The sequence below is a fragment of the Ranitomeya imitator genome, chromosome 1 (assembly GCF_032444005.1).
Source record: "Ranitomeya imitator isolate aRanImi1 chromosome 1, aRanImi1.pri, whole genome shotgun sequence".
Taxonomy (NCBI): Eukaryota; Metazoa; Chordata; class Amphibia; order Anura; family Dendrobatidae; genus Ranitomeya; species Ranitomeya imitator.
Window position 1 is genome coordinate 201710235 of NC_091282.1, and position 22204 is coordinate 201732438.

General features: G+C 42.8%; 1 protein-coding gene across 1 annotated transcript in view; it reads left to right on the top strand.

The window, feature by feature from the left end:
* HSD17B4 (hydroxysteroid 17-beta dehydrogenase 4) overlaps positions 1-22204 on the top strand; it is a 505871-nt gene that overhangs the window by 113939 nt on the left and 369728 nt on the right. Inside the window, exon 5 of the mRNA XM_069753449.1 lies at positions 2667-2688. Within this exon, the coding sequence (XP_069609550.1) occupies positions 2667-2688 (22 nt within the window). The remainder of the gene's footprint in view (positions 1-2666; positions 2689-22204) is intronic.

The following is a 22204-nucleotide window of genomic DNA, read 5'->3' on the forward strand; positions in this document are numbered from 1 at the left end:
GCGACCAATCAGCGACTTGGATTTCCATAATAGACAGAGGCCACGACCAATCAATATCCGTGACAGAAGGACAGACAGAAAGACAGACGGAAGTGACCCTTAGACAAATATATATATATATACATGCATACACGTGTACATGCATACAGTACCGACCAAAAGTTTGGACACACCTTCTCATTTAAAGATTTTTCTGTATTTTCATGACTATGAAAATACAGAAAAATCTTTAAATGAGAAGGTGTGTCCAAACTTAAAAAGGGGGGGGGGCAATATAAGTTTGGTGCCATCGAGAGTGTTATATGTGTTAACACTTTTGTATCACACACACACATATACACATATATACAGTTAGGTCCATATATATTTGGACAGAGACAACATTTTTCTAATTTTGGTTATAGACATTACCACAATGAATTTTAAACAAAACAATTCAGATGCAGTTGAAGTTCAGACTTTCAGCTTTCATTTGAGGGTATCCACATTAAAATTGGATGAAGGGTTTAGGAGTTTCAGCTCCTTAACATGTGCCACCCTGTTTTTAAAGGGACCAAAAGTAATTGGACAATTGACTCCAAGGCTATTTCATGGACAGGTGTGGGCAATCCCTTCATTACGTCATTCTCAATTAAGCAGATAAAAGGCCTGGAGTTGATTTGAGGTGTGGTGCTTGCATTTGGAAGGTTTTCTGTGAAGTAAACATGCGGTCAAAGGAGCTCTCCATGCAGGTGAAACAAGCCATCCTAAAGCTGCGAAAAAAGAAAAAACCCATCCGAGAAATTGCTACAATATTAGGAGTGGCAAAATCTACAGTTTGGTACATCCTGAGAAAGAAAGAAAGCCTGGTGAACTCATCAATGCAAAAAGACCTGAGCGCCCACGGAAGACAACAGTGGTGGATGATCGCAGAATAATCTCCATGGTGAAGAGAAACCCCTTCACAACAGCCAACCAAGTGACCAACACTCTCCAGGAGGTCGGCGTATCAATATCCAAATCTACCATAAAGAGAAGACTGCATGAAAGTAAATACAGAGGGTTCACTGCACGGTGCAAGCCACTCATAAGCATCAAGAATAAAAAGGCTAGACTGGACTTTGCTAAAAAACATCTAAAAAAGCCAGCAAAGTTCTGGAAGAACATTTTTTGGACAGATGAAGCCAAGATCAACCTCTACCAGAATGAAGGAAAGAGAAAAGTATGGCGAAGGCGTGGTACAGCTCATAATCCAAAGCATAGCACATCATCTGTAAAACACGGCGGAGGCAGTGTGATGGCTTAGGCATGCATGGCTGCCAGTGGCACTGGGTCACTAGTGTTTATTGATGATGTGACACAGGACAGAAGCAGCCAAATTAATTCTGAGGTATTCAGAGACATACTGTGTGCTCAGATCCAGCCAAATGCAGCCAAACTGATTGGTCGTCGTTTCATACTACAGATGTACCATGACCCAAAACATAAAGTCAAAGCAACCCAGGAGTTTATTAAAGCAAAGAAGTGGAATATTCTTGAATGGCCAAGTCAGTCACTGGATCTTAACCCAATTGAGCATGCATTTCACTTGTTAAAGACTAAACTTCAGACAGAAAGGCCCACAAACAAACAGCAACTGAAAACCACAGCATTGAAGGCCTGGCAGAGGATCAAAAAGGAGGAAACACAGCGTCTGGTGATGTCCATGAGTCCAAGACTTCAGGCAGTCATTGCCCACAAAGGGTTTTCAACGAAGTACTAAAAATGAACATTTTATTTAAAATTATTGAATCTGTCCAATTACTTTTGGTCCCTTTAAAAACAGGGTGGCACATGTTAAGGAGCTGAAACTCCTAAACCCTTCATCCAATTTTAATGTGGATACCCTCAAATGAAAGCTGAAAGTCTGAACTTCAACTGCATCTGAATTGTTTTGCTTAAAATTCATTGTGGTAATGTCTATAACCAAAATTAGAAAAATGTTGTCTCTGTCCAAATATATATGGACCGAACTGTGTGTGTATATGTGTGTGTATATATATATATATGTATATATATATATATATATATATATGTATATATATATATGTATATATATATGTATATATATATATATATATATGTATATATATGTATATATATATATATATCTATATATATATCAAAAGTGATTAAACATATAAAGGTAAATAGTTTTCTGGAAACCCCGGCTTTTATTAATTTAACTTTTTCTTTTATGTTTGTCTTTGTTGGAGCTTGGGCTTAATGGTAGGCGTGATGCCACTACTCATCTAATTTATGACGACTGTGGCGTTCCTTACACCAGAAATCTTACACTAGTCAGTAAGTCACAGAAGTGCATGACGCTTGTAAGACTCTCCTGATTCATGAGTATCTGTGCACCTCTGGTGAATCAGGAGTGTCTGACTCCACCACTCCCTCTCCTCAAGATTGGCGAGAAAAATTGCCGATCTTGATGAGTCGGAGGTGATTGTGCGTTGATTTGTATTCGGTTGTGGAAGTGACTTGGCCCACACTCAAGTATACATATTTCACTTCCTTATTGTATAATGCTTTTTAAATCTGCAATCTGTCTGTCTGTCTTTTCTATTGACCTACCGTATTTACTCTAGAACTATTTATTTTCTTTCTTTACCCTTGTAATGTATTGTCACTTTAATTTTCAGATATTGTCATCAACAATGCAGGGTAAGTAGCCTGGGTCATACGTTACCTGTTATTTCGATGTTAATGTAGGATTGTTATTTTCGACTTTTCGGCTAAATGGCTATTGTAAGTAATGTGCACGCGGCGTTCTCAGAAGGCTAGCTTAGAATGATTCTGTGCCTTATGTTAGGTTACCGCGCGTTGTTCCTGTCCCGAGGGTTCACAGATTAGCATCACCTCTTGTAGCTTTGTCTCTCATCTTGTTCTTTTGTCATCTTTGTAGTGGTGTAACGGATAATGATATAGGACAACACCTGTGCAAAACTCTGCGCCAAAATTCTCCAAGAGCAGCGTTTCCATGCAGAGCTCATTATTTTATTGTTTAGTCTGCTGCATCTTGAGGGTGTCTGTAAGGGATATGATATACGTTTTCGTTTTGTTTCTGTCTTGTGCTATAAATAAAAAAAAAAAGCATTTTTACGTCCCAAAAGTATTGAGCAAAAGTTAGCCGAGCAAAGTGCGTTCCTTAAATATTGTAGAATTCTAATGAATTAGAATATTTTTTTTGTTAGGACTTAGATTTAACAACCTCTATTTTAACTACTTCTACTTAGCAGATGTTCAGACATCGCTATAAAACTGTTAGAACATCTCTGTACAGTAAGTCCCATTCCGCCCAAATTTCTAGGCACTTTTTTTGAATTGGATATCAAACTAGAGCAGATTGGAGGGGTGGGGATGAAGTCTGGATTTCTTTAAAGAGATTTTGCCAGTAAGATCAACTTTCCGAAGTCGTCTAAATTATCATGCATGTCACGAGAACCTGAATGAAATTATTCCTTCATATCTGGATCCGATGCCTTATTCCAGTTTTTTATTCTAGTTTTTTCTTAACGGGAACCTGTCGGGTTCTAAATGCCCTCCTATCCAGCAGCATTCTGTTGTGTGTGATTAAATTGCCTCCCTAACCAGCCCTGTATAACCTAATTCAGTGAAATAAATGCTTTAATAAAGCATTTATAACCTCTGCTTTTCCTATGCTAATGAGGGCTTTGACAAGTCGATGGGGCTTTAGTTCCACAGACTAGTCAGCCCTCTTTCCATGTTGTCACGCCCTTGTGAGCCTGATGACAACATATTTTGCATGAGTGATGTCATCACCGCGTACACCCAACTTCAGAGGCACACTGCACAAGACCGGAAGTTCAGAAGATGGCTTCTAGTTATGTGCAGTGCACGCCTCTGAAGCCGGGAACCGTACACCCTGCTTCAGAGATGCAGTGATGCTGCCTCAATGAGTGTTGCGCATGCGCTAAATTTGCATAAGCGGCGATGGCTCTGCTCGTGCAAATGGAAAGACTGCTGACTAGTTTGGGTAACGCCTCATCGACTAGTCTAAGCCCTCATTAGCACAGGAAAATGGAGGCTATTAATGCTTTTTTAAAGCATTTATTTGACTGAATTGTTTTATACAGGAATGGTTAGGGAGGGAGTTTAATCACACATAGCTGAATGCTGCTGTATTGGAGTGCATGGGGACCTGACAAGTTCTCTATATAATATGTGAATGAACTGTTAAGGTCTATGAGCTGGACACTGATCTGGATGAGAATCTTACTAGTATGAGACATGCAGATCAGGAGAGCAGATTGTCAGTCATCACACAATAATTTATAAAAAGCTCTGGAGGCAGATTCTCAGGAAGATCTGTGTACGGCCCATCGGTCTTAACAGCCCATTTATAGATTAAGGGAAATGTCTTATTCCAGGGAAATCCACATGGTTTCTTAGATATCAAGGTATCATTTTTCTCCCTCCACCTATGACCGCACACCTGAGAAGAGGGATCCACCCTCCAAGGACAGGAAACCTACTGAAATAATAGGCCTGTTCCTCTCCTCCTAATCAGTTGATTTCCTGTCCTTGATGGGAACCTACTGCTGAAAGTGAGTGGTGAAGAGAGAAGAAAGAAAAGCTCTTACCCAGTCCTGTCCCGGCATGCCTGTAGCGCTTGCCTTTAGTTCCGATGATCCACAGTGGGCTCAGTTGTATGTACAAGTGCGGGCTGTGGGGACAAGCTGCCTTGTATGTCTGAAACCGCCACGCCACCCTGGTCCGTGAGGACATGATGGATACGGGGGGGGGGGAGCTCAAAGTCACGGCGCACTCTGCATTACAGGCACAAGGCACGCTGGGATTGGGCGTCCCTGAGTGACGTCAGAATGGATTTGCCGGGAAAGATGGAAGTGCACTATACTAGCATCGCTGACTAGGGCACGCTGGGAGTTGGCGCGTCCTGATAGGCTCACAGGGAAGGCAGGTGACCGGTAGGGGAACCGATGGAGACGAATCTGGAAGGAGGCACTGTTGAGTCCCACATACTTTTTTTTTAAATCAAGTACTGTGTATTAAGGCATATATCAAAAATGTAATAGTCTGACACAAACTTCAGACAGATACCAAAATTACAAAGCCCCCCCCCCCCAAACCCATCCCAATATCCTTTATTATCAAACTGGTACATCGTCTCCTGATAAATTTATACACCGCTTCACAAAAGCTCGAGTCCCACATGAATTGGGAACAGACCAGAGGTAGAGCGCTCACTCTCCAGCTCTTCTTCCTGAAGAATCCAGGAGGATCAGCAGCAACCACATCAGCTGGCTCATCATCAGCAACGTGGACAGTGACACAGCAGAGGGGGCAGCCGTCCTAGTCAGAGGAAAAGTGTCTTGGGACTCCTCGGTGTCCAAAGAGGATATTTCATGTATCCCAGAATAGCCTCCGAATCTGGTACCCTTAATGTGACAGTTTAATCACTAGACAAGGCCTAAAAAGCTAGTGTCAAGAAGAACAGGGAGTGTGCTCTTTGTAAAATCCCACTAGCAGGTGACTGGCAGAAAAGACTCTGTTCAGCATGTATTCAGAAGACAGTTAGGAGACCCCAGACTTCGCCTCAAACTTTAGATCTGTCATCAGAGCAGATGAGCAAGGCTCCCTAAAATCCCTATTGAAAAAAGCAAAGAGTAATTCTAGGGAAGTCTCTTATGAATCTGACATTTCTCCATTATCAGATTCAGAAGGGGAATATCAGAGTTAATCTTCTTCCTCATCTTCCTCAGGCAGTAACATAGGGGGCAGACCATGTTTTTCTGTTGAAGATACGGACAAACTAGTCAAAGCCATTAGGACAACAATGGGCTTAAAATAGGATAGATGGCTAAAACCCTAGAAGATGTGATGTTCCTGTTAATAGTAAGATTCAGACACTTATTAACAGGGACTGGAAAAACCTGAAAAATAAACTGTGTTCATCCTCTTCTTCCAAAAGGAGATATCCTTTTGAGGAGAAAGATTCAGAGGTGTGAGACAAAGTTCCTAGAATTGATAGGGCAGTATTGAAGTCCTCAAAAAGGTTGACCCTACCCTTTGAAGATTCTGGTGTGCTAAGAGATCCTCTGGATAAAAAAGCAGATGGGTATGTATCTGAGACACGTAAGAAGCCACGGCAAGGGTGATGCAACCTGTACTGCTCATTCGCTAGTGATTTGGCTGCAACAAGTGGAGGAACAGCTGAAAGCTAAAACCCCAAGGAATAAGATTCTGACTAACCTGACATTATTTCAAGGAGCCGCCGCGTTTTTAGCTGATACATCTGCAGATTCTGTATGTTTCCACGGGGCGTATTGCTTGAGTTTTTGCTACGGATTGGACGCTGCGTACAGCTGCTGCGTCCAATCTGCAGCGTCTAGATGTTACAGCATAGTGGAGAGGATTTTATGAAATCCCATCTCCACTATACGTACAAACACGCAGGCGTCAGACCTGCGTAACCGGACATGCGGCGCGTCTTTATAGACGCTCCGTCTCCGCAAGATAAATAACACAGTCTATGTATAGGATGCGGTGATTCCGCCTGTGTTCAGCGAACACAGATGGAATTACCGCGCGTACAAAAGGGGGCAGGGCTTTGGGCGGAGCGAGGTATCTGCTGCATCCAAAGTGCAGTCAATACACCCCGTGGACACACAATCTTATTCCTTATCTAGATGACTTTCTGATAGTGGTTAAATCAGAGGAGCACTGTGCAACACAGCTGGAAGATGTAAGAGTCATTTTTCGAAGATCTTGGCTGGATTATAAACACTCACAAGTCAAAGCTAAATACAGTAAAAATACAGTCATTCCAGGGCTGTTCTACATTTCGAGCTTCAAACTTGTATTTTACTCGATAAGAAAAAGGACAAGATGGTAGCCCTTGCCTGAGGAAGTGTTTCCAAAACGCGCGTCGGGACAGGGAAGCACGAACAGACCCTGCTGTAGTCCACAACATATTCACTCCATCATACTATCAATAGGTAGTGTAAAAATCTATTCGTAGGCTATCATGTCAGTCTTCATATTAATATAGTAATAGTGATTTGGGGCTTGTATTTGGAGAGAAATTTTAACCCATACATATATGAACTTGTAGAATACACATGGAGTTGCACTTTAAACATATTTAATCTTAGACTGACCAATGCTATAATTCCATAAATATGTACTATAGTATGATTGTTTGATGATCTTTTTCTATTTGGGTCAGACCGCTATAAAATTTCTTGAATCTATTAGGGGAATCTTACTCCTTTATGTGACCATTAATGAATGCATAATATTATTGTTACTATATGCAGAGGTTATTTGCTGTGCAATCCTTCACACAAGAAGTACCAGTTGTTTTATGTTTTTTTTTTTTTCCTTTTAAAACAATTTGGTCAATATAATATTTTTTTTTTTTTTTCAAGTCGTCACCTTTGTTTGCCTGTTCCCCTCAATATATGGCATATTCGGCCAGCAGTTTGATTTACAAACATTTCTGGGAAGACTACTTCTGGACAGATTTCTCTGAAAAATTGACAGATGTAGCCAGGTCCAATTTGTTGTGGGCTGATGGCACTTCTGAACCTCTGATGACTAGTGATGAGCAAGTGTACTCGTTGCCCAGGTTTTCCCGAGCACGCTCGGGTGACCTCCAAGTATTTTATGACTGCTCGGAGATTTAGTTTTTGTTGACTCAGCTGCATGATTTACGGCTGCTAGCCAGGCTGAGTACATGTGGGAGTTGCCTGGTTTCTATGCAATCCCCACATGTAATCCAGCAGGCTAGTAGCTTCTTGAATCAGTGAGTGGGCCTGTGTATAGGGCTACAGATACTCACTGTATTGTTTGGTGACATGGTGTGTATCACACTCAACATGGACCTGAGGAAGCGAAGGAAAGAGTTATCTCCGGAGATTAGAAAGAAATTTCTAGACCAACATGTTAAAGGTAAAAGTTATAAAACCATCTCCAAGCAGCTTGATGTTCCTGTGACTATAGTTGCACATATTATTCAGAAATTTAAGATCCATGGGACTGTAGCCAACCTCCCTGGACGTGGCCGCAGAAGGAAAATTGATGACAAATCAAAGAGACGGATAATATGAATTGTAACAAAATAGCCCAGGAAAGCTTCTAAACAGATTAAAGGTGAACTTCAAGCTCAAGGAACATCAGTATCCGATCACACCATCCATCGTTGTATGAGCCAAAGTGTACTTCATGGGAGTTGACCAAGGAGGACACCATTGTTGGAAAAAAAAAATCATAGAAAAGCCAGACTGGAATTTGCCAAACTACATATTGACAAGCCAAAAAGCTTCTGGGAGAATGACCTATGGACAGATGTGTTATGTTCTCGGGCTGCTTTGCTGCATCTGGCACAGGGTGTCTAGAATCTGTGCAGGGTACAATGAAATCTCAAGACTACGAAGGGATTCTAGAGAGAAATGTGCTGCCCAGTGTCAGAAAGCTTGGTCTCAGTCGCAGGTCATGGGTCTTGCAACAGGATAATGACCCAAAACACACAGGTAAAAACACCCAAGAATGGCTAAGAGGAAAACATTGGACTATTCTGAAGTTGCCTTCTACGAGACGTGACCTAAATCCTGTTTTGCATTTTTGGAAAGAGCTGAAACATGCCGTCTAGAAAATGCAACCTTCAAACACGAGACAACTGGAGCAGTTTGCTCTTGAGGAGTGGGCCAAAATACCTGTCAAGAGGTGCAGAAGTCTCATTGACAGTTACAGGAATCGTTTGATTGCAGTGATTGCCTCAAAAGGTTGGGCAACAAAATATTAATTTAACCTTTTAACGGCGGCAGTTAAGGGTACTTAAACCACAGCGCCGTTAATTAAGTGAAAAAGTGTATAGCGCACCCCAGAGTTGTTTTTCCTCTGGGGTCTCGGTTAGCGGGGGTAGCAGAGACCCCAGAGAACATAAATCGGGTCGGTTTTTACCGACCCCCGGGTTGCGATTGCCGGTAATTAACCGTTTACCAGCGGTCGTAAAAAAACAAAAGGCGATTTGCCATTTAATTTCTCTGTCGTCCGATGTGATCGCACATCAGAGGACAGAGAAATGGGGTCTCTGATCGCCCCCTGATACTCACCCGTCTCCCCTGGTGCTCCTCATGGTTCCCCATGGGCGCCGCCATCTTCCGGCAAAGAATGGCGGGCGCATGCGCAGTGCGCCCGCCGGCCAGCACCCGGCAGATCTTTAGGGTCTCGGCTGCTGGGGGTAGCCCAGACCCCAAAGAACATGATCAGGGTCTGTTTTTACTGACCCCTGATTTGCAATCACCGGTAATTAACCATTTACCGGTGATGGCAAAAAAAAAAAAGCAGTGTGTCATTCTGTCATCTGATGTGATCGCACATCAGAGGACAGAGAAATAGGGGGATTGGGGACCCTGTTATACTTACCAGTGTCCCTGGGTCCTCCTGCTTCCTCTCCTGGCCGCCGGCTTCTTGCTTCGGTAAGAAGCGGGTGCATGCGCAGTGCGCCGCTGTGATCTGCCGGCCGGCAACAGAAGATTCTTCCTCTTGTTTTATTTTGGTCACTGTGAGATCCTATCACAGTGATCAAAATAAAAAAGGTTGTTACTAACCCCCCCTCCCCTTTATCACCCCCTTAGTGAGGATAAAATAATAAAATAAAAAAAATAGGTATTTCTATTTTCCAATTGGGGTTAAGGCTAGGGCTAGGGTTGGGGCTAAAGTTAGGGTTGGGGCTAAAGTTAGGGTTGGGGCTAAAGTTAGGGTTAGGGCTAAGGTTTGGGCTAAAGTTAGGGTTAGAGTTGGGATTAGGGCTTGGATTAGGGTTAGGGTTGGCATTAGGGTTACGTTTGGGATTAGGGTTAAGGTTAGGGTTAGGATTAGGGTTAGGTTTGAGGTTAGGGTTGAGATTAGGATTAGGGGTGTGTTGGGTTTAGGGTTTTGATTAGGGGTGTGTTGGAGTTAGAATTGGGGGGTTTCAACTGTTTAGGTACATCAGGGGGTCTCCAAACGAGACAACCAATTTTGCGCTCAAAAAGTCTAAATGGTGCTCCCTCCCTTCTGAGCTCTGCCGTGCGCCCAAACAGTGGTTTACCCCCCACATATGGGGCATCAGCATACTAAGTACTAGTTGGACAACAACTTTTGGGGTCCAGTTCCTCCTCTTACCCTTGCGAAGATAAAAAAAAATTGGGGACTAAAAAATCATTTTTGTGGGAAAAGAAAATATTTTTTATTTTCACGACTCTGCATTATAAACTCTGTGAAGCACTTGGGCGTTCAAAGTGCTCACCACACATCTAGGTAAGTTCCTTGGGGGGGGGGTCTAGTTTCCAAAATGGGGTCACTTGTGGGCGGTTTCTACTGTTTAGGTACATCAGGGCTTTGCAAACGCAACATAACGCCCGCAGACCATTCTATCAAAGTCTGCATTCCAAAACTGTGCTCCTTCCCTTCCGAGCTCTGCCATGCGCCCAATCAGTGGTCCCCCCCACATATGGGGTATCGGCGTACTCTGGATAAATTGCACAATAAATTTTGGGGTCTAATTTCTCCTGTTACCCTTGGGAAAGTAAAAATTTGGTGGCGAAATGATCATTGTTGTGGAACAAATATGATTTTTTTTATTTTCATGGCTCTACATTATATACTCCTGTGAAGCAGTTGGGGGTTCATGGTGCTCACCACACATCTAGATAAGCACTTTGGGGGGGTCTAGTTTCCAAAATGGGGTCACTTGTGGGGGGTTTCTACTGTTTAGGTGCATCAGGAGCTCTGCAAATGCAACATGGCGCCCGCAGACCATTCAATCAAAGTCTGCATTTTAAAACGTCACTACTGCCCTTCCGAGCCCCGATGTGTGCCCAAACAGTGGTCCCCCCCACATATGGGGTATCGGCGTACTCAGGACAAACTTGACGACAAATATTGGGGTCGAATTTCTCCTGTTACCCTTGAGAAAATAAAAAATTGCAAGCTAAAATAATCATTTTTGAGAAAAAAAAGTATTTTTTTTTTCACGGCTCTACGTTATAAATTTCTGTGAAGCACTTGGGGGTTCAAAGTGCTCACCACACATCTAGAGACGTTCCTTAGGGGGTCTAGTTTTCAAAATGGTGTCACTTGTGGGGGGGTTTCTACTGTTTAGGCATATCAGGGGCTCTCCAAATGTGACATGGCATCCGATCTCAATTCCAGCTTTGCGGTGTGCCGAAACAATGGTTTACTCCCACATATGGGGTATCGACGTACTCAGGAGAAATTGCACAACAACTTTCATGGTCTAATTTTTCCTGTTACCCTTGTGAAAATAAGAATTTGTGGGCGAAAAGATCATTTTTGTGTAAAAAATGTGATTATTTTTTTTTTTCACGGCTCTACGTTATAAACTTATGTGAAGCACTTAGGGGTTCAAAGTGCTCATTACACATTTAGATAAGTTCCTTAAGGGGTCTAGTTTCCAAAATGGTGTCACTTGGGGGGGAGGGGGGGGTTTCCATTGTTTAGGCACATCAGGGGCTCTCCAAACGCGACATGGCGTCCGATCTTAATTCCAGCCAATTCTGCATTGAAAAAGTCAAATGGTGCTCCTTCTCTTCCAAGCCCTGCCGTGCACCCAAACAGTGGTTTGCCCCCATATATGAGGTAGCGGCGTATTCAGGAGAAATTACACAACAAATTTTGTGGTTCATTTTCTCTTTTTACACTTGTGAAAATAAAAAAAAATGGTTCTGAAGTAAAATGTTTGCAAAAAAAAAAGTTAAAGGGCCACTGTCACCCCCTGCAGCCGTTATAAACTAAAAGAGCCACCTTGTGCAGCAGTAATGCCACATTCTAACAAGGTGGCTCTTTTAGTTTTGTGTTCAGGTATTACTAAAATAAAGCAGTTTGAAACTTTGCAAAAATACCTGTCTTTGTCCACGGAGGCGGGTCTGAAGCCTCCTCTGTGAAGCGCCCAACTGCGGTCACTCATCTCTTCTGGGGCGATGGTCGCCACCCCCTCCGCGCTGTTTTCTTTTCAAATCCGGCGCCGGCGCTGTGTAAATATTTGTGGGGCAGGCGCAGTAAGCTCTGGCGGTCTGACGTCCCAGCCAGGCTTGCAGACTGCGCCTGTGCTGGCAGTGCGGCCACCCACCTCGGTAATCCCTGCCCCACACTGTGTTATGCAGTATGCACAGTGCGGGGCTGGGATTCCTGGGCATGCGCACTGCGTGTGTCAGCCACTCACCCAGGTCCCCCCACTGACACACGCAGTGCGCATGCCCAGGAATCCCAGCCCCGCACTGTGCATAATGCATAACACAGTGTGGGGCAGGGATTACCGAGGTGGGTGGCCGCACTGCCAGCACAGGCGCAGTCTGCAAGCCTGGCTGGGACGTCAGACCGCCAGAGCTTACTGTGCCTGCCCCACAAATATTTACACAGCGCCGGCGCCGGATTTGAAAAGAAAACAGCGCGGAGGGGGCGGCGACCATCGCCCCAGAAGAGATGAGTGACCGCAGTTGGGCGCTTCACAGAGGAGGCTTCAGACCCGCCTCCGTGGACAAAGACAGGTATTTTTGCAAAGTTTCAAACTGCTTTATTTTAGTAATACCTGAACACAAAACTAAAAGAGCCACCTTGTTAGAATGCGGCATTACTGCTGCACAAGGTGGCTCTTTTAGTTTATAACGGCTGCAGGGGGGTGACAGTGGCCCTTTAAATGTTCATTTTTTCCTTCCACATTGTTTCAGTTCCTGTGAAGCATGTAAGGGGTTAATAAACTTCTTGAATGTGATTTTGAGCACCTTGAGGGGTGTAGTTTTTAGAATGGTGTCAAGTTTGGGTGTTTTCTGTCATGTACACCCCTCAAAGTGACTTCAAATGTGAGGTGGTCCCTAAAAAAAAAAAAAAAAAAAAAAAATTGTTTTGGAAATTTTGTTGTAAAAATGAGAAATTGCTGGTCAAGTTTTAACCCTTATAACTTCCTAACAAAAACAAATTTTGTTTCCAAAATTGTGCTGATGTAAAGTAGACATGTGGGAAATGCTATTTATTAACTATTTTGTGTGACATATCTCTCTGATTAAAGGGCATAAAAATTAAAATTTTGAAAATTGCTAAATTTTAAAAATTTTCGCCGTATTTCCGTTTTTTTCATAAATAATCGCAATTAATATCGAAGAAATGTTACCACTAAGGCCGGGATCACACACAGGGAGATACGACTGAGTCTCGCAGGTTAAAACCAAGCTCTGGCACCGGCACTCCAGAGCGGAATGTGCGGCCGAACACAGCAATACATGGAGCTGCACGCTCCGCTCCGGAGTGCCACTGCCAGAGCTTGCTTTTAACCTGCAAGATTCGGCCGTGTCTCGCTGTAGTGTGACTCCGGCCTAAGATGAAGTACAATGTGTCACGAAAAAAACAGTCTCAGAATCAACGGGATCCGTTGAAGCGTTCCAGAGTTATAATCTCATAATGGGACAGTGGTCCGAATTCTGAAAGTTTGGTCAGTCTTTAAGTACCAAATTGGCTCTGTCACTAAGGGGTTAAGGCTACCATCATTTCTGTCGAGGCCTATTTCATGAGTTTTATTTTTTTAAAAATTCAGTGGAACCATGGTTGAAAAGCAATGTCTGACTTTCATTTATTCATTTTCTTAGATCTTTTATTTATTTTGTCAGATTCAAGTTATTTCTGTGACCATTTTGTGGGTTTTTCTGTCGTTAAACGAGGGGTACCAACAATTTTGACCACGTTTATGAACATTATCACCTGTTTGGTGTAATTGCTTACTCATGTACCTGACAATAATCCTTTAAAATCCCCGACTTTGTGCAAGTGTACCTTGGAGAGTTGAAACTGTTTTGAAGACAAAGGGTGGATACACAAAGTTTTGATTTGAATTTCTCTTTTGTTCATTCACTATAAATTTAGTTAATTGATAAAAATACTCTATATTTTTAAAATAGTCTCACTTTGCAGCATTTTTTTTTAATAGTTGCCTAAAAATGTTGCACAGTAATGTATAACTAGGAACCAGGAGGGAGCAAAGATCATGATTCATTTGTTGCAATGAGGATTGTTGCTATGAGAAATCACTTTATCAAGAATATAGCTGTATAGTTGCTAGAAAACCTCCTCTGTAACAAATGAACTCCTTGTCCAACTGCAAGAAGTAGAACAAGGCAGGAGCATATTGGGCTGACATTTTAAATAAAATACCATTCAGTGACCGAGCGTGAAGCGTTTTAGGAGTCTGCAAAATCTCATCTCTTTTTACTCTCCCTGACAATGACTCCGATCAAGAACATTGCCTTAGCCCTCTGTCTTCTATCTCTGTTACTATTCTCATATATTTTTTTTTTTTTTACAAGAGGACAGCTACAGTCTCAGGCACAGATTAATTTGGAAATGTAACAACCCCTTCTACTCACCATACAAATCAGGTCGTGTGTGTGTCCGTTCAAAGACCATAGAAAATAAAGAGAAACGCCCCTTACATTTGCTGTTGTAAGGGTCTTTAGGTTCATACAAAACTTGCTGTTTAAAAAAAAAAATCCATTTAAAGTATAAGAATAAGATATTCTCTTCAACTCTTCAGTCCCATGCAATTTTCCACTTTTTTTGCGCTTCTTTATTTTCTTACCCTTTTTCCTTTAACAACCATACGAGGGCAATTTTTTGTGGACCGAGTTGTAGTTTTGAATGACACCATGCATTTTACTATACCAGATTAAGCCATTATTATTTTTTTTACGGGGAGTTCGGTTCATTTTATGTTGTTCCTTGAGCGCAAAAATTGAAAAGGCAAGATACGGTAATTTTGATGTCAAAATGATTACAGTGGTTCCAAACACGTAAAAGGATTTTTTGTGTTTGAAATTGTGAAACTTTGTTAAATTTGGTTTGTATCACCATTTTCAGCACCTTTTTCCCCCCACTGATTGAGCTGTGTAAAGTCTTTTTTTTTTTTTTTTTAAAGTAATAAGCCGACTTTTTTATTGATCTCTTTTTTTTAAATTCATTGGAGAAAGGCTCAGTGTCCAGAAATGTAATGGTAAAATGGGTCTAATATCAAAACCATGTCTTGAGAAGGAATGTGTCACTGTCATATTGAGGAATGAAGCATGGTTTGGAAAAGTAACAAGAGCTAGCACTCTGAACATCTGACCCCCGATTACTCTGACCTCCTGCTGTGAACTGGTAATTGAAAAAGTTTATCTGCTGGAGAGCAGTCAGTCTGAACGTGCATACAAGAAGTTGGGTGGCAACAAATTTATTTCTTGCTGAGATAATTCTTCCTATGTTCAAAAGCACTACAAGCAGACTCTTTGGAGCAAGATTCCAGTTATGTCTTTTTTTTTTTTTTGTACATATAGTATATATAATTTTTTTTAAATCAAATAATTTTTTATTAAAGCATACGGCACGTAGTAGCACAGTCTGACACATTTTCCAGACAGGTACAACGAATACAAAACCTATTCATACATTTTCAGTTTACGAAAACAGGACCCTTACCCCATTCCCAACCCTCCCTCCCCCAGTCCCCTAGCCATTATCCAATGAAACCAACTGAGAACATCACCTCTTGAAAAATGTACAACAATACATGTAAAAGTCCCTCCAGAACCAACTAAACGACCCCCATTCTACTCTGCGATAACTCAATACCTCAAAAGAACCTAGTAGATATATAAACCAGGCTACAGAATGTTTTTGTTCAAAACTAGAACATTTTATTGACATAAATAGAATAAAATATACACACACAGTAATAAAACAGGATGCCTCCAATCCAAGACACCGGCACTGAGGGTGTTAACAGGTATGTAGCCAGTAGTAATTTAACTTTAAGACAAAATATACAAGGAGCATTTCCATTATAATCATGTGACTGATATTTTGTGGCTACACGCCCCTGTAAGAAGAAGAAGCTTATCGAAACGCGCGTAGGGGTTCTTCCCGGCTCAGTGAGTGTTAGAGGTAACTATGAAATCTGATTAGGTTGCTGCTGGGGTTTGGAGTGCATCCAGCCTTTACTAATTGGGGTAATAGTATCTGGATACCATCGGTTATAGGGTTCCCTGACTATTTATCTGTATGATGTTGTACTTTTGTTGTTTGTATGCATTTATACCCTGTTAGTGAGGTGTATAGGCTCTGGGAACATAATACATACAAGGCATAGTAGTTAGAATTATAATTAAACAACATATACATATGCAATAGGCTTCCTTTAGTAACTTTATACAGCCTTAGTAGTACCAGAGTATAGCAATCTCTCCCCAGCACCCTACTCGATCATACATATTCTTTGTAGCCACAAAATATCAGTCACATGATTATAATGGAAATGCTCCTTGTATATTTTGTCTTAAAGTTAAATTACTACTGGCTACATACCTGTTAACACCCTCAGTGCCGGTGTCTTGGATTGGAGGCATCCTGTTTTATTACTGTGTGTATATTTTATTCTATTTATGTCAATAAAATGTTCTAGTTTTGAACAAAAACATTCTGTAGCCTGGTTTATATATCTACTAGGTTCTTTTGAGGTATTGATATTGTGAATGTGTTCTGTATTCACCTTTTTGGACTAATATGTATAAATCTGCGATAACTCAGCAGACTCCACGCCTGGGTAATCCATCCATCCGCCCACACATTTTCAAATGTTGTATTCTGACCTCTCTTGATGAAGATATTCCGTTCCATAAAGACAATAAAATTAATTTTATTAATAAATTCCTTTTTCCCTGGCTGGTTTTTCATCCAACCAATGCATCGCAATGAGCTTTCTCACAGCATACAACAATCTTGCAATAATCAACCTTCCACTTTCATCCGTAGCAATATCATCCATACAACCCAGAAGGCTAGTCAGCAGGTTACGCACCACATTTACCCCTGTCACCTCTTGAATCAAGTTAAGCACCTTCACCTAAAAGGGCTGGAGGCGAGCACACGACCACATAATATGTATCAAATCTGCATCCTCCTCACCGCACCTTTGGCATTTTGAGTCACCTCTCAGTCCTGCCTTCCTCATCCATGTCGGGGTCCTGTACACCCTATACACCAGGTATAACTGTGACACCCTCTTAGCCACACTCAAGGATGCCCTGGGAATGTATTAAAGTATAGACTCCCACTGGGACTCCGACATAGGACCCATATCAGCCACCCATTTTTCCTTTATCCTTAACGGGTGTTTCAATAAAAAGGTATCCATCAGACCCCTGTACATCAAGATAATGAACCCCCTCGTACTCCTCCGAAGCCCGATAAGATTCAACAAGCTATCGGACTGCAGAATCACGTGCGACCCCTCCTTTTGGCAATTTAGGCCATGTCTCAACTGCAAATATTGAAAGAACATCTTCTGGGACAAAGGAAACTCAGTCTTAAGTGTCTCAAATGTTTTAATAACATCCCCAGCCAATGCGCCTCCACTGACCAAACCCCCGCAATCTCATAAGCTCTGTCAATCTAGGATCAAACCAAATTGGTGTATATCTCGTAAATTCTGTTACTCCCCTCCATTGCTTAATTTTCTGCCAGACTTTCAACATCATAGCTATTGTTGGGAATTTTTTGGGGTTAATGCTGAATCTGCCTGCTGCTAGACTGGCTAACAATGGGCCTTTCCCTACCGTGTATTCAATGATTATCCCCGCTGAAGAGCTCTGTTCTGGTTCTCCCCAAGCTACCATATGCTGGCATTGAGATGCTATATAGTAAATCCATGGATTGGGGGCTGCCAGACCACCCTCATCCTTCGTCCTTTGCAGATGTTCCAGTTTGATGCGCGCCCATCCACCCTTCCAAATTAAGTCCCTAAATTGATGCTTTAAAATTTACTCTGAGGCGGCCACACTGGAGCATTATGCAATTGGGCAGCACGGTGGCGCAGTGGTTAGCACTACAGCCTTGCAGCGCTGGGGTCCTGGGTTCTAATCCCACCCAGGACAACATCTGCAAAGAGTTTGTATGTTCTCTCCGTGTTTGCGTGGGTTTCCTCCGGGCACTCCGGTTTCCTCCCACATACCAAAGACATACTGATAGGAATTCTAGATTGTGAGCCCAATCGGGGACAGTGATGATAATGTGTGCAAACTGTAAAGCGCTGCGGAATATGTTAGCGCTATATAAAAATAAAGATTATTATTATTATTAATATTTAGAGGAGCTGAGGCATAAGTATCATTTTGTTCAAATTTACTCTTCCTGCAACCGACAGAAATAGCTTCTTCCAGGAGTCAGGTTGAGCCACACAAAGTCCTCTATTTTGTCCGAAACCACGATGCCCAGATATTTAAACTAACTTACCACCCTTAAGGGAACCCCAGGGTCTAGTGTCAGAGGATCCACCGCGTCCATGGGCAACAACACAGACTTATCCCAATTAATAGGTAATCTGGAAAGAGCCCCCAATTTTGTAATGCTGTTCATAACGGCCCCCAGAGACTCCTGCGCATCTTCCAAGAACGATAACACTTCGTCCACGTACAGGGCAATCTTTTATTCATAGTTTCCGTATCTAAATCCCTTTATGTCCCTATCCCTCCATATCGCCACCGCCAAGGGCTCAACAGCAATTGCAAACAAGAGGAGACAAGGGGACCCCTGAGGCGTTCCCCTATATAAAGGGAAATCCCCCCCCCCCGACAAGAGCCCATTTACCCGTATCATGGCTCTTGGAGACGCATATAACAATTGCACTCAACTTATACATCTCTCGCCAAAACCCATAGCCTTCATAACTGCAAACAAATACCGCCATTCCACACTATCAAATGCCTTAGCTGTGTCTAAAGACACCACAACCCTTTGACCCATATTGTCCGACTTTACCTGCATATTGAGAAACAGTCGTCTAAGATTACATGCTGTAGAACGATTGGGCATAAAACCGGACTGGTCCCGGTGTATTATCACCTTGTTAAGACGATTAGCCAACATTTTGGCCAAGATTTTGATATCTATTGTTAATAACGAGATTGGGTGATAAGAAGCTGGATCTGTCTGATCCTTACCCTGTTTTGGCAACACTACAATAACCCTGTGGTCGGCGCTCATAGCAAGCCTTTTGTTAAACTACATAGCAGCGATCTGATGATCGCTGCTATGTAGCAGAGGCGATCAAGTTGTGCCTGCTTCTAGCCTCCCATGGAGGCTATTGAAGCATGGCAAAAGTTAAAAAAAAATGTGAAAAAATAAAAAAATATATAAAAGTTTAAATCACCCCCCTTTCGCTCCATTCAAAATAAATCAATAATAAAAAATCAAACCTACACATATTTGGTATTGCTGCGTTCAGAATCGCCCGATCTATCAATAAAAAGAAAGGATTAACCTGATCGCTAAACGGTGTAGCGAGAAAAAAATTCGAAAAGCCAGAATTACATTTTTTTGGTCGCCGCATTAAAATGCAATAACGGGCGATCAAAAGAACGTATCTGCACCAAAATGCTATCATAAAAACGCAAAAAATAAGCCCTCACCTGACCCCCAGATCATGAAAAATGACTCTACAGGTATCGGAAAATGGCACAATTTTTTTTTCTTTTAGCAAAGTTTGGAATTTTTTTTCACCACTTAAGGCCCCTTCACATTAAGCGACACTGCAGCGATACCGACAACGATCCGGATCGCTGCAGCGTCGCTGTTTGGTCGCTGGAGAGCTGTCACACAGACAGCTCTCCAGCGACCAACGATCCCGAGGTCCCCGGTAACCAGGGTAAACATCGGGTTACTAAGCGCAGGGCCGCGCTTAGTAACCCGATGTTTACCCTGGTTACCAGCGTAAAAGTAAAAAAAAACACTACATACTTACCTACCGCTGTCTGTCCTTGGCGCTGTGCTTCTCTGCACTCCTCCTGTACTGGCTGTGAGCACAGCGGCCGGAAAGCAGAGCGGTGACCGACGCTCACAGCCAGTGCAGGAGGAGTGCAGAGCACAGCGCCGGGGACAGACAGCGGTAGGTAAGTATGTAGTGTTTTTTTTTTAAAAACTTTTACGCTGGTAACCAGGGTAAACATCGGGTTACTAAGCGCGGCCCTGCGCTTAGTTACCCGATGTTTACCCTGGTTACCAGTGAAGACATCGCTGGATCGGTGTCACACACGCCGATCCAGCGATGTCCACGGGAGATCCAGCGACAAAATAAAGTTCTGGACTTTGTTCAGCGACCAACGATCTCCCAGCAGGGGCCTGATCGTTGGTCGCTGTCACACATAACGATTTCCTTAACGATATCGTTGCTACGTCACAAAAAGCAACGATATCGTTAACGATATCGTTATGTGTGAAGGTACCTTTAGATAAAAGAGAACCTAGACATGTTTGGTGTCTATGAACTCGTAATGACCTGGAGAATCATAATGGCTGGTCAGATTTAGCATTTAGTGAACCTAGTAAAAAAAAGCCAATAAAAAAAAAACAAGTGTGGGATTGCACTTTTTTTTTGCAATTTCACCGCACTTGGAATTTTTTTTCCTGTGTTCTAGTACACGACATGCTAAAACCAATGATGTCGTTCAAAAGTTCAACTTGTTTCTCAAAAAATAAGCCCTCACATGGCCATATTGACGGAAAAATAAAAAAGTTATAGCTCTGGGAAGGAGGGGAGCAAAAAACAAACACGGAAAAAAATGGAAAATCCCAAGGTCATGAAGGGGGTTAACCCTGCCAAGCAGTCCCACAACTTGTCCCAAACTGTTGTAACTCGCCTGACTTGTAGATTACAGCCTATTAAAATTTTCAAAAATTAAAATCCCCCCCCCTCTCAAAACAAAAAACAACAACAAAAAAAAACAAAACAACAAAGCAGAAAAAAACTCAAGATCCAACAAGGGCCCGTCCCCTACTCATAAAAACACAGAAACCAGAAGGGAAAAAGGAGCCAATGGATCCCTCGGAAATAAGAGAAACAAGAATAGAGGAGAACCGTTCTATCATCCCGCTGAGTCCTTCAGTTTCGCTTGACGCAGATGTTACTCATTGCTTTCCAGTCATCCGAGTGCCTCTTTATCCTCCGAAAAAATGCACTTTCCCTTCAGCGACCACTCTTAGTTTGGCCGGGTACAGCATCGAGTAAGTGACGCCGATCTCCCTCAGCCTCTTCTTGATGTGGTCAAATTTGGCTCTCTGCTTCTGCACCTCTATGGAGAAGTTTGGAAATATGGAAACCCTGGAACCATTTATCTTTAATTCCGGGTTCTCTCTGGCATGTCTGAGAATGGCGTCTCTATCCCGGTAATGCAAGACCTTGGCTAGCACTTGTCTAGGAGGACGCCCAGGGGGGAGGGGATGCGTAGGAACGCGGTGTGCTCTTTCAATTGCGTATATCCGAGACAGCTTTTCAGCTCCAATATTGTTTAGTAGCCATTTCTCAAAGAACTCTGTTGGCGCTGTGCCTTCCGTCTTTTCAGGCACCCCAATCAGCCGCATATTATTGCGCCTGGACCTATTTTCAAGGTTATCCGTTTTTGCTTGTATGGCAGAAATCGCAGCACTCATGCGTTTTGTGGCCTTATCCGCTTTTCCTATATAGTCCTCAGCACTGCTAATGCGTTTTTCCAACTCTCCCATCCTTTCCTTAATCACATGCATTGAATGTTGCAGTTTGGACATGTCTGCCTGCAGGACCCCCAACTGCGCAGCCACATTGGTGAGAATAGTGTGACTGTAAAGCACCACTTTAAACACATCCTTCAGAGTGGGCTCCTCAGGTATCTGCAGTCCATTGATGCATAGCAGTGTCCTTCAGGATTCCCCCGCTCTCCTCCTCCTACTGCACTCCAGTTCTGCTCCCGCCATCACTGTCTTCTCCCTTCTCCTCCCCCAGCTCCTCCATATCTCCATGCCCCACAGGCTTATCTTTCACCTTGTCAGTCACCGCCCGAGCTCCGGGTCTTCTCCGTCTGTCGGGTGAAGCGTTGCAGCCTGGCTGCTGCGTCTGCTCCCCTGGAATCCTCCCCCACCAACACAGGCTTCTCCGGCAGCATTTCTTCCTGACCTTTCTGTGTAAAATCACGGACATACCACACGTACTGGAAACGCGGATATGTGGAGGAGGCCTTACCTATACAGTATGTGACTTCACGCTGCAGACATTCCAGGCGATCTCGGCTTTAAGTCATAATAGTATTTTGGTAATACTATAGGGCAGTGTTCCCCAAGTTTGGTCCTCAAGAGCCACCAACAG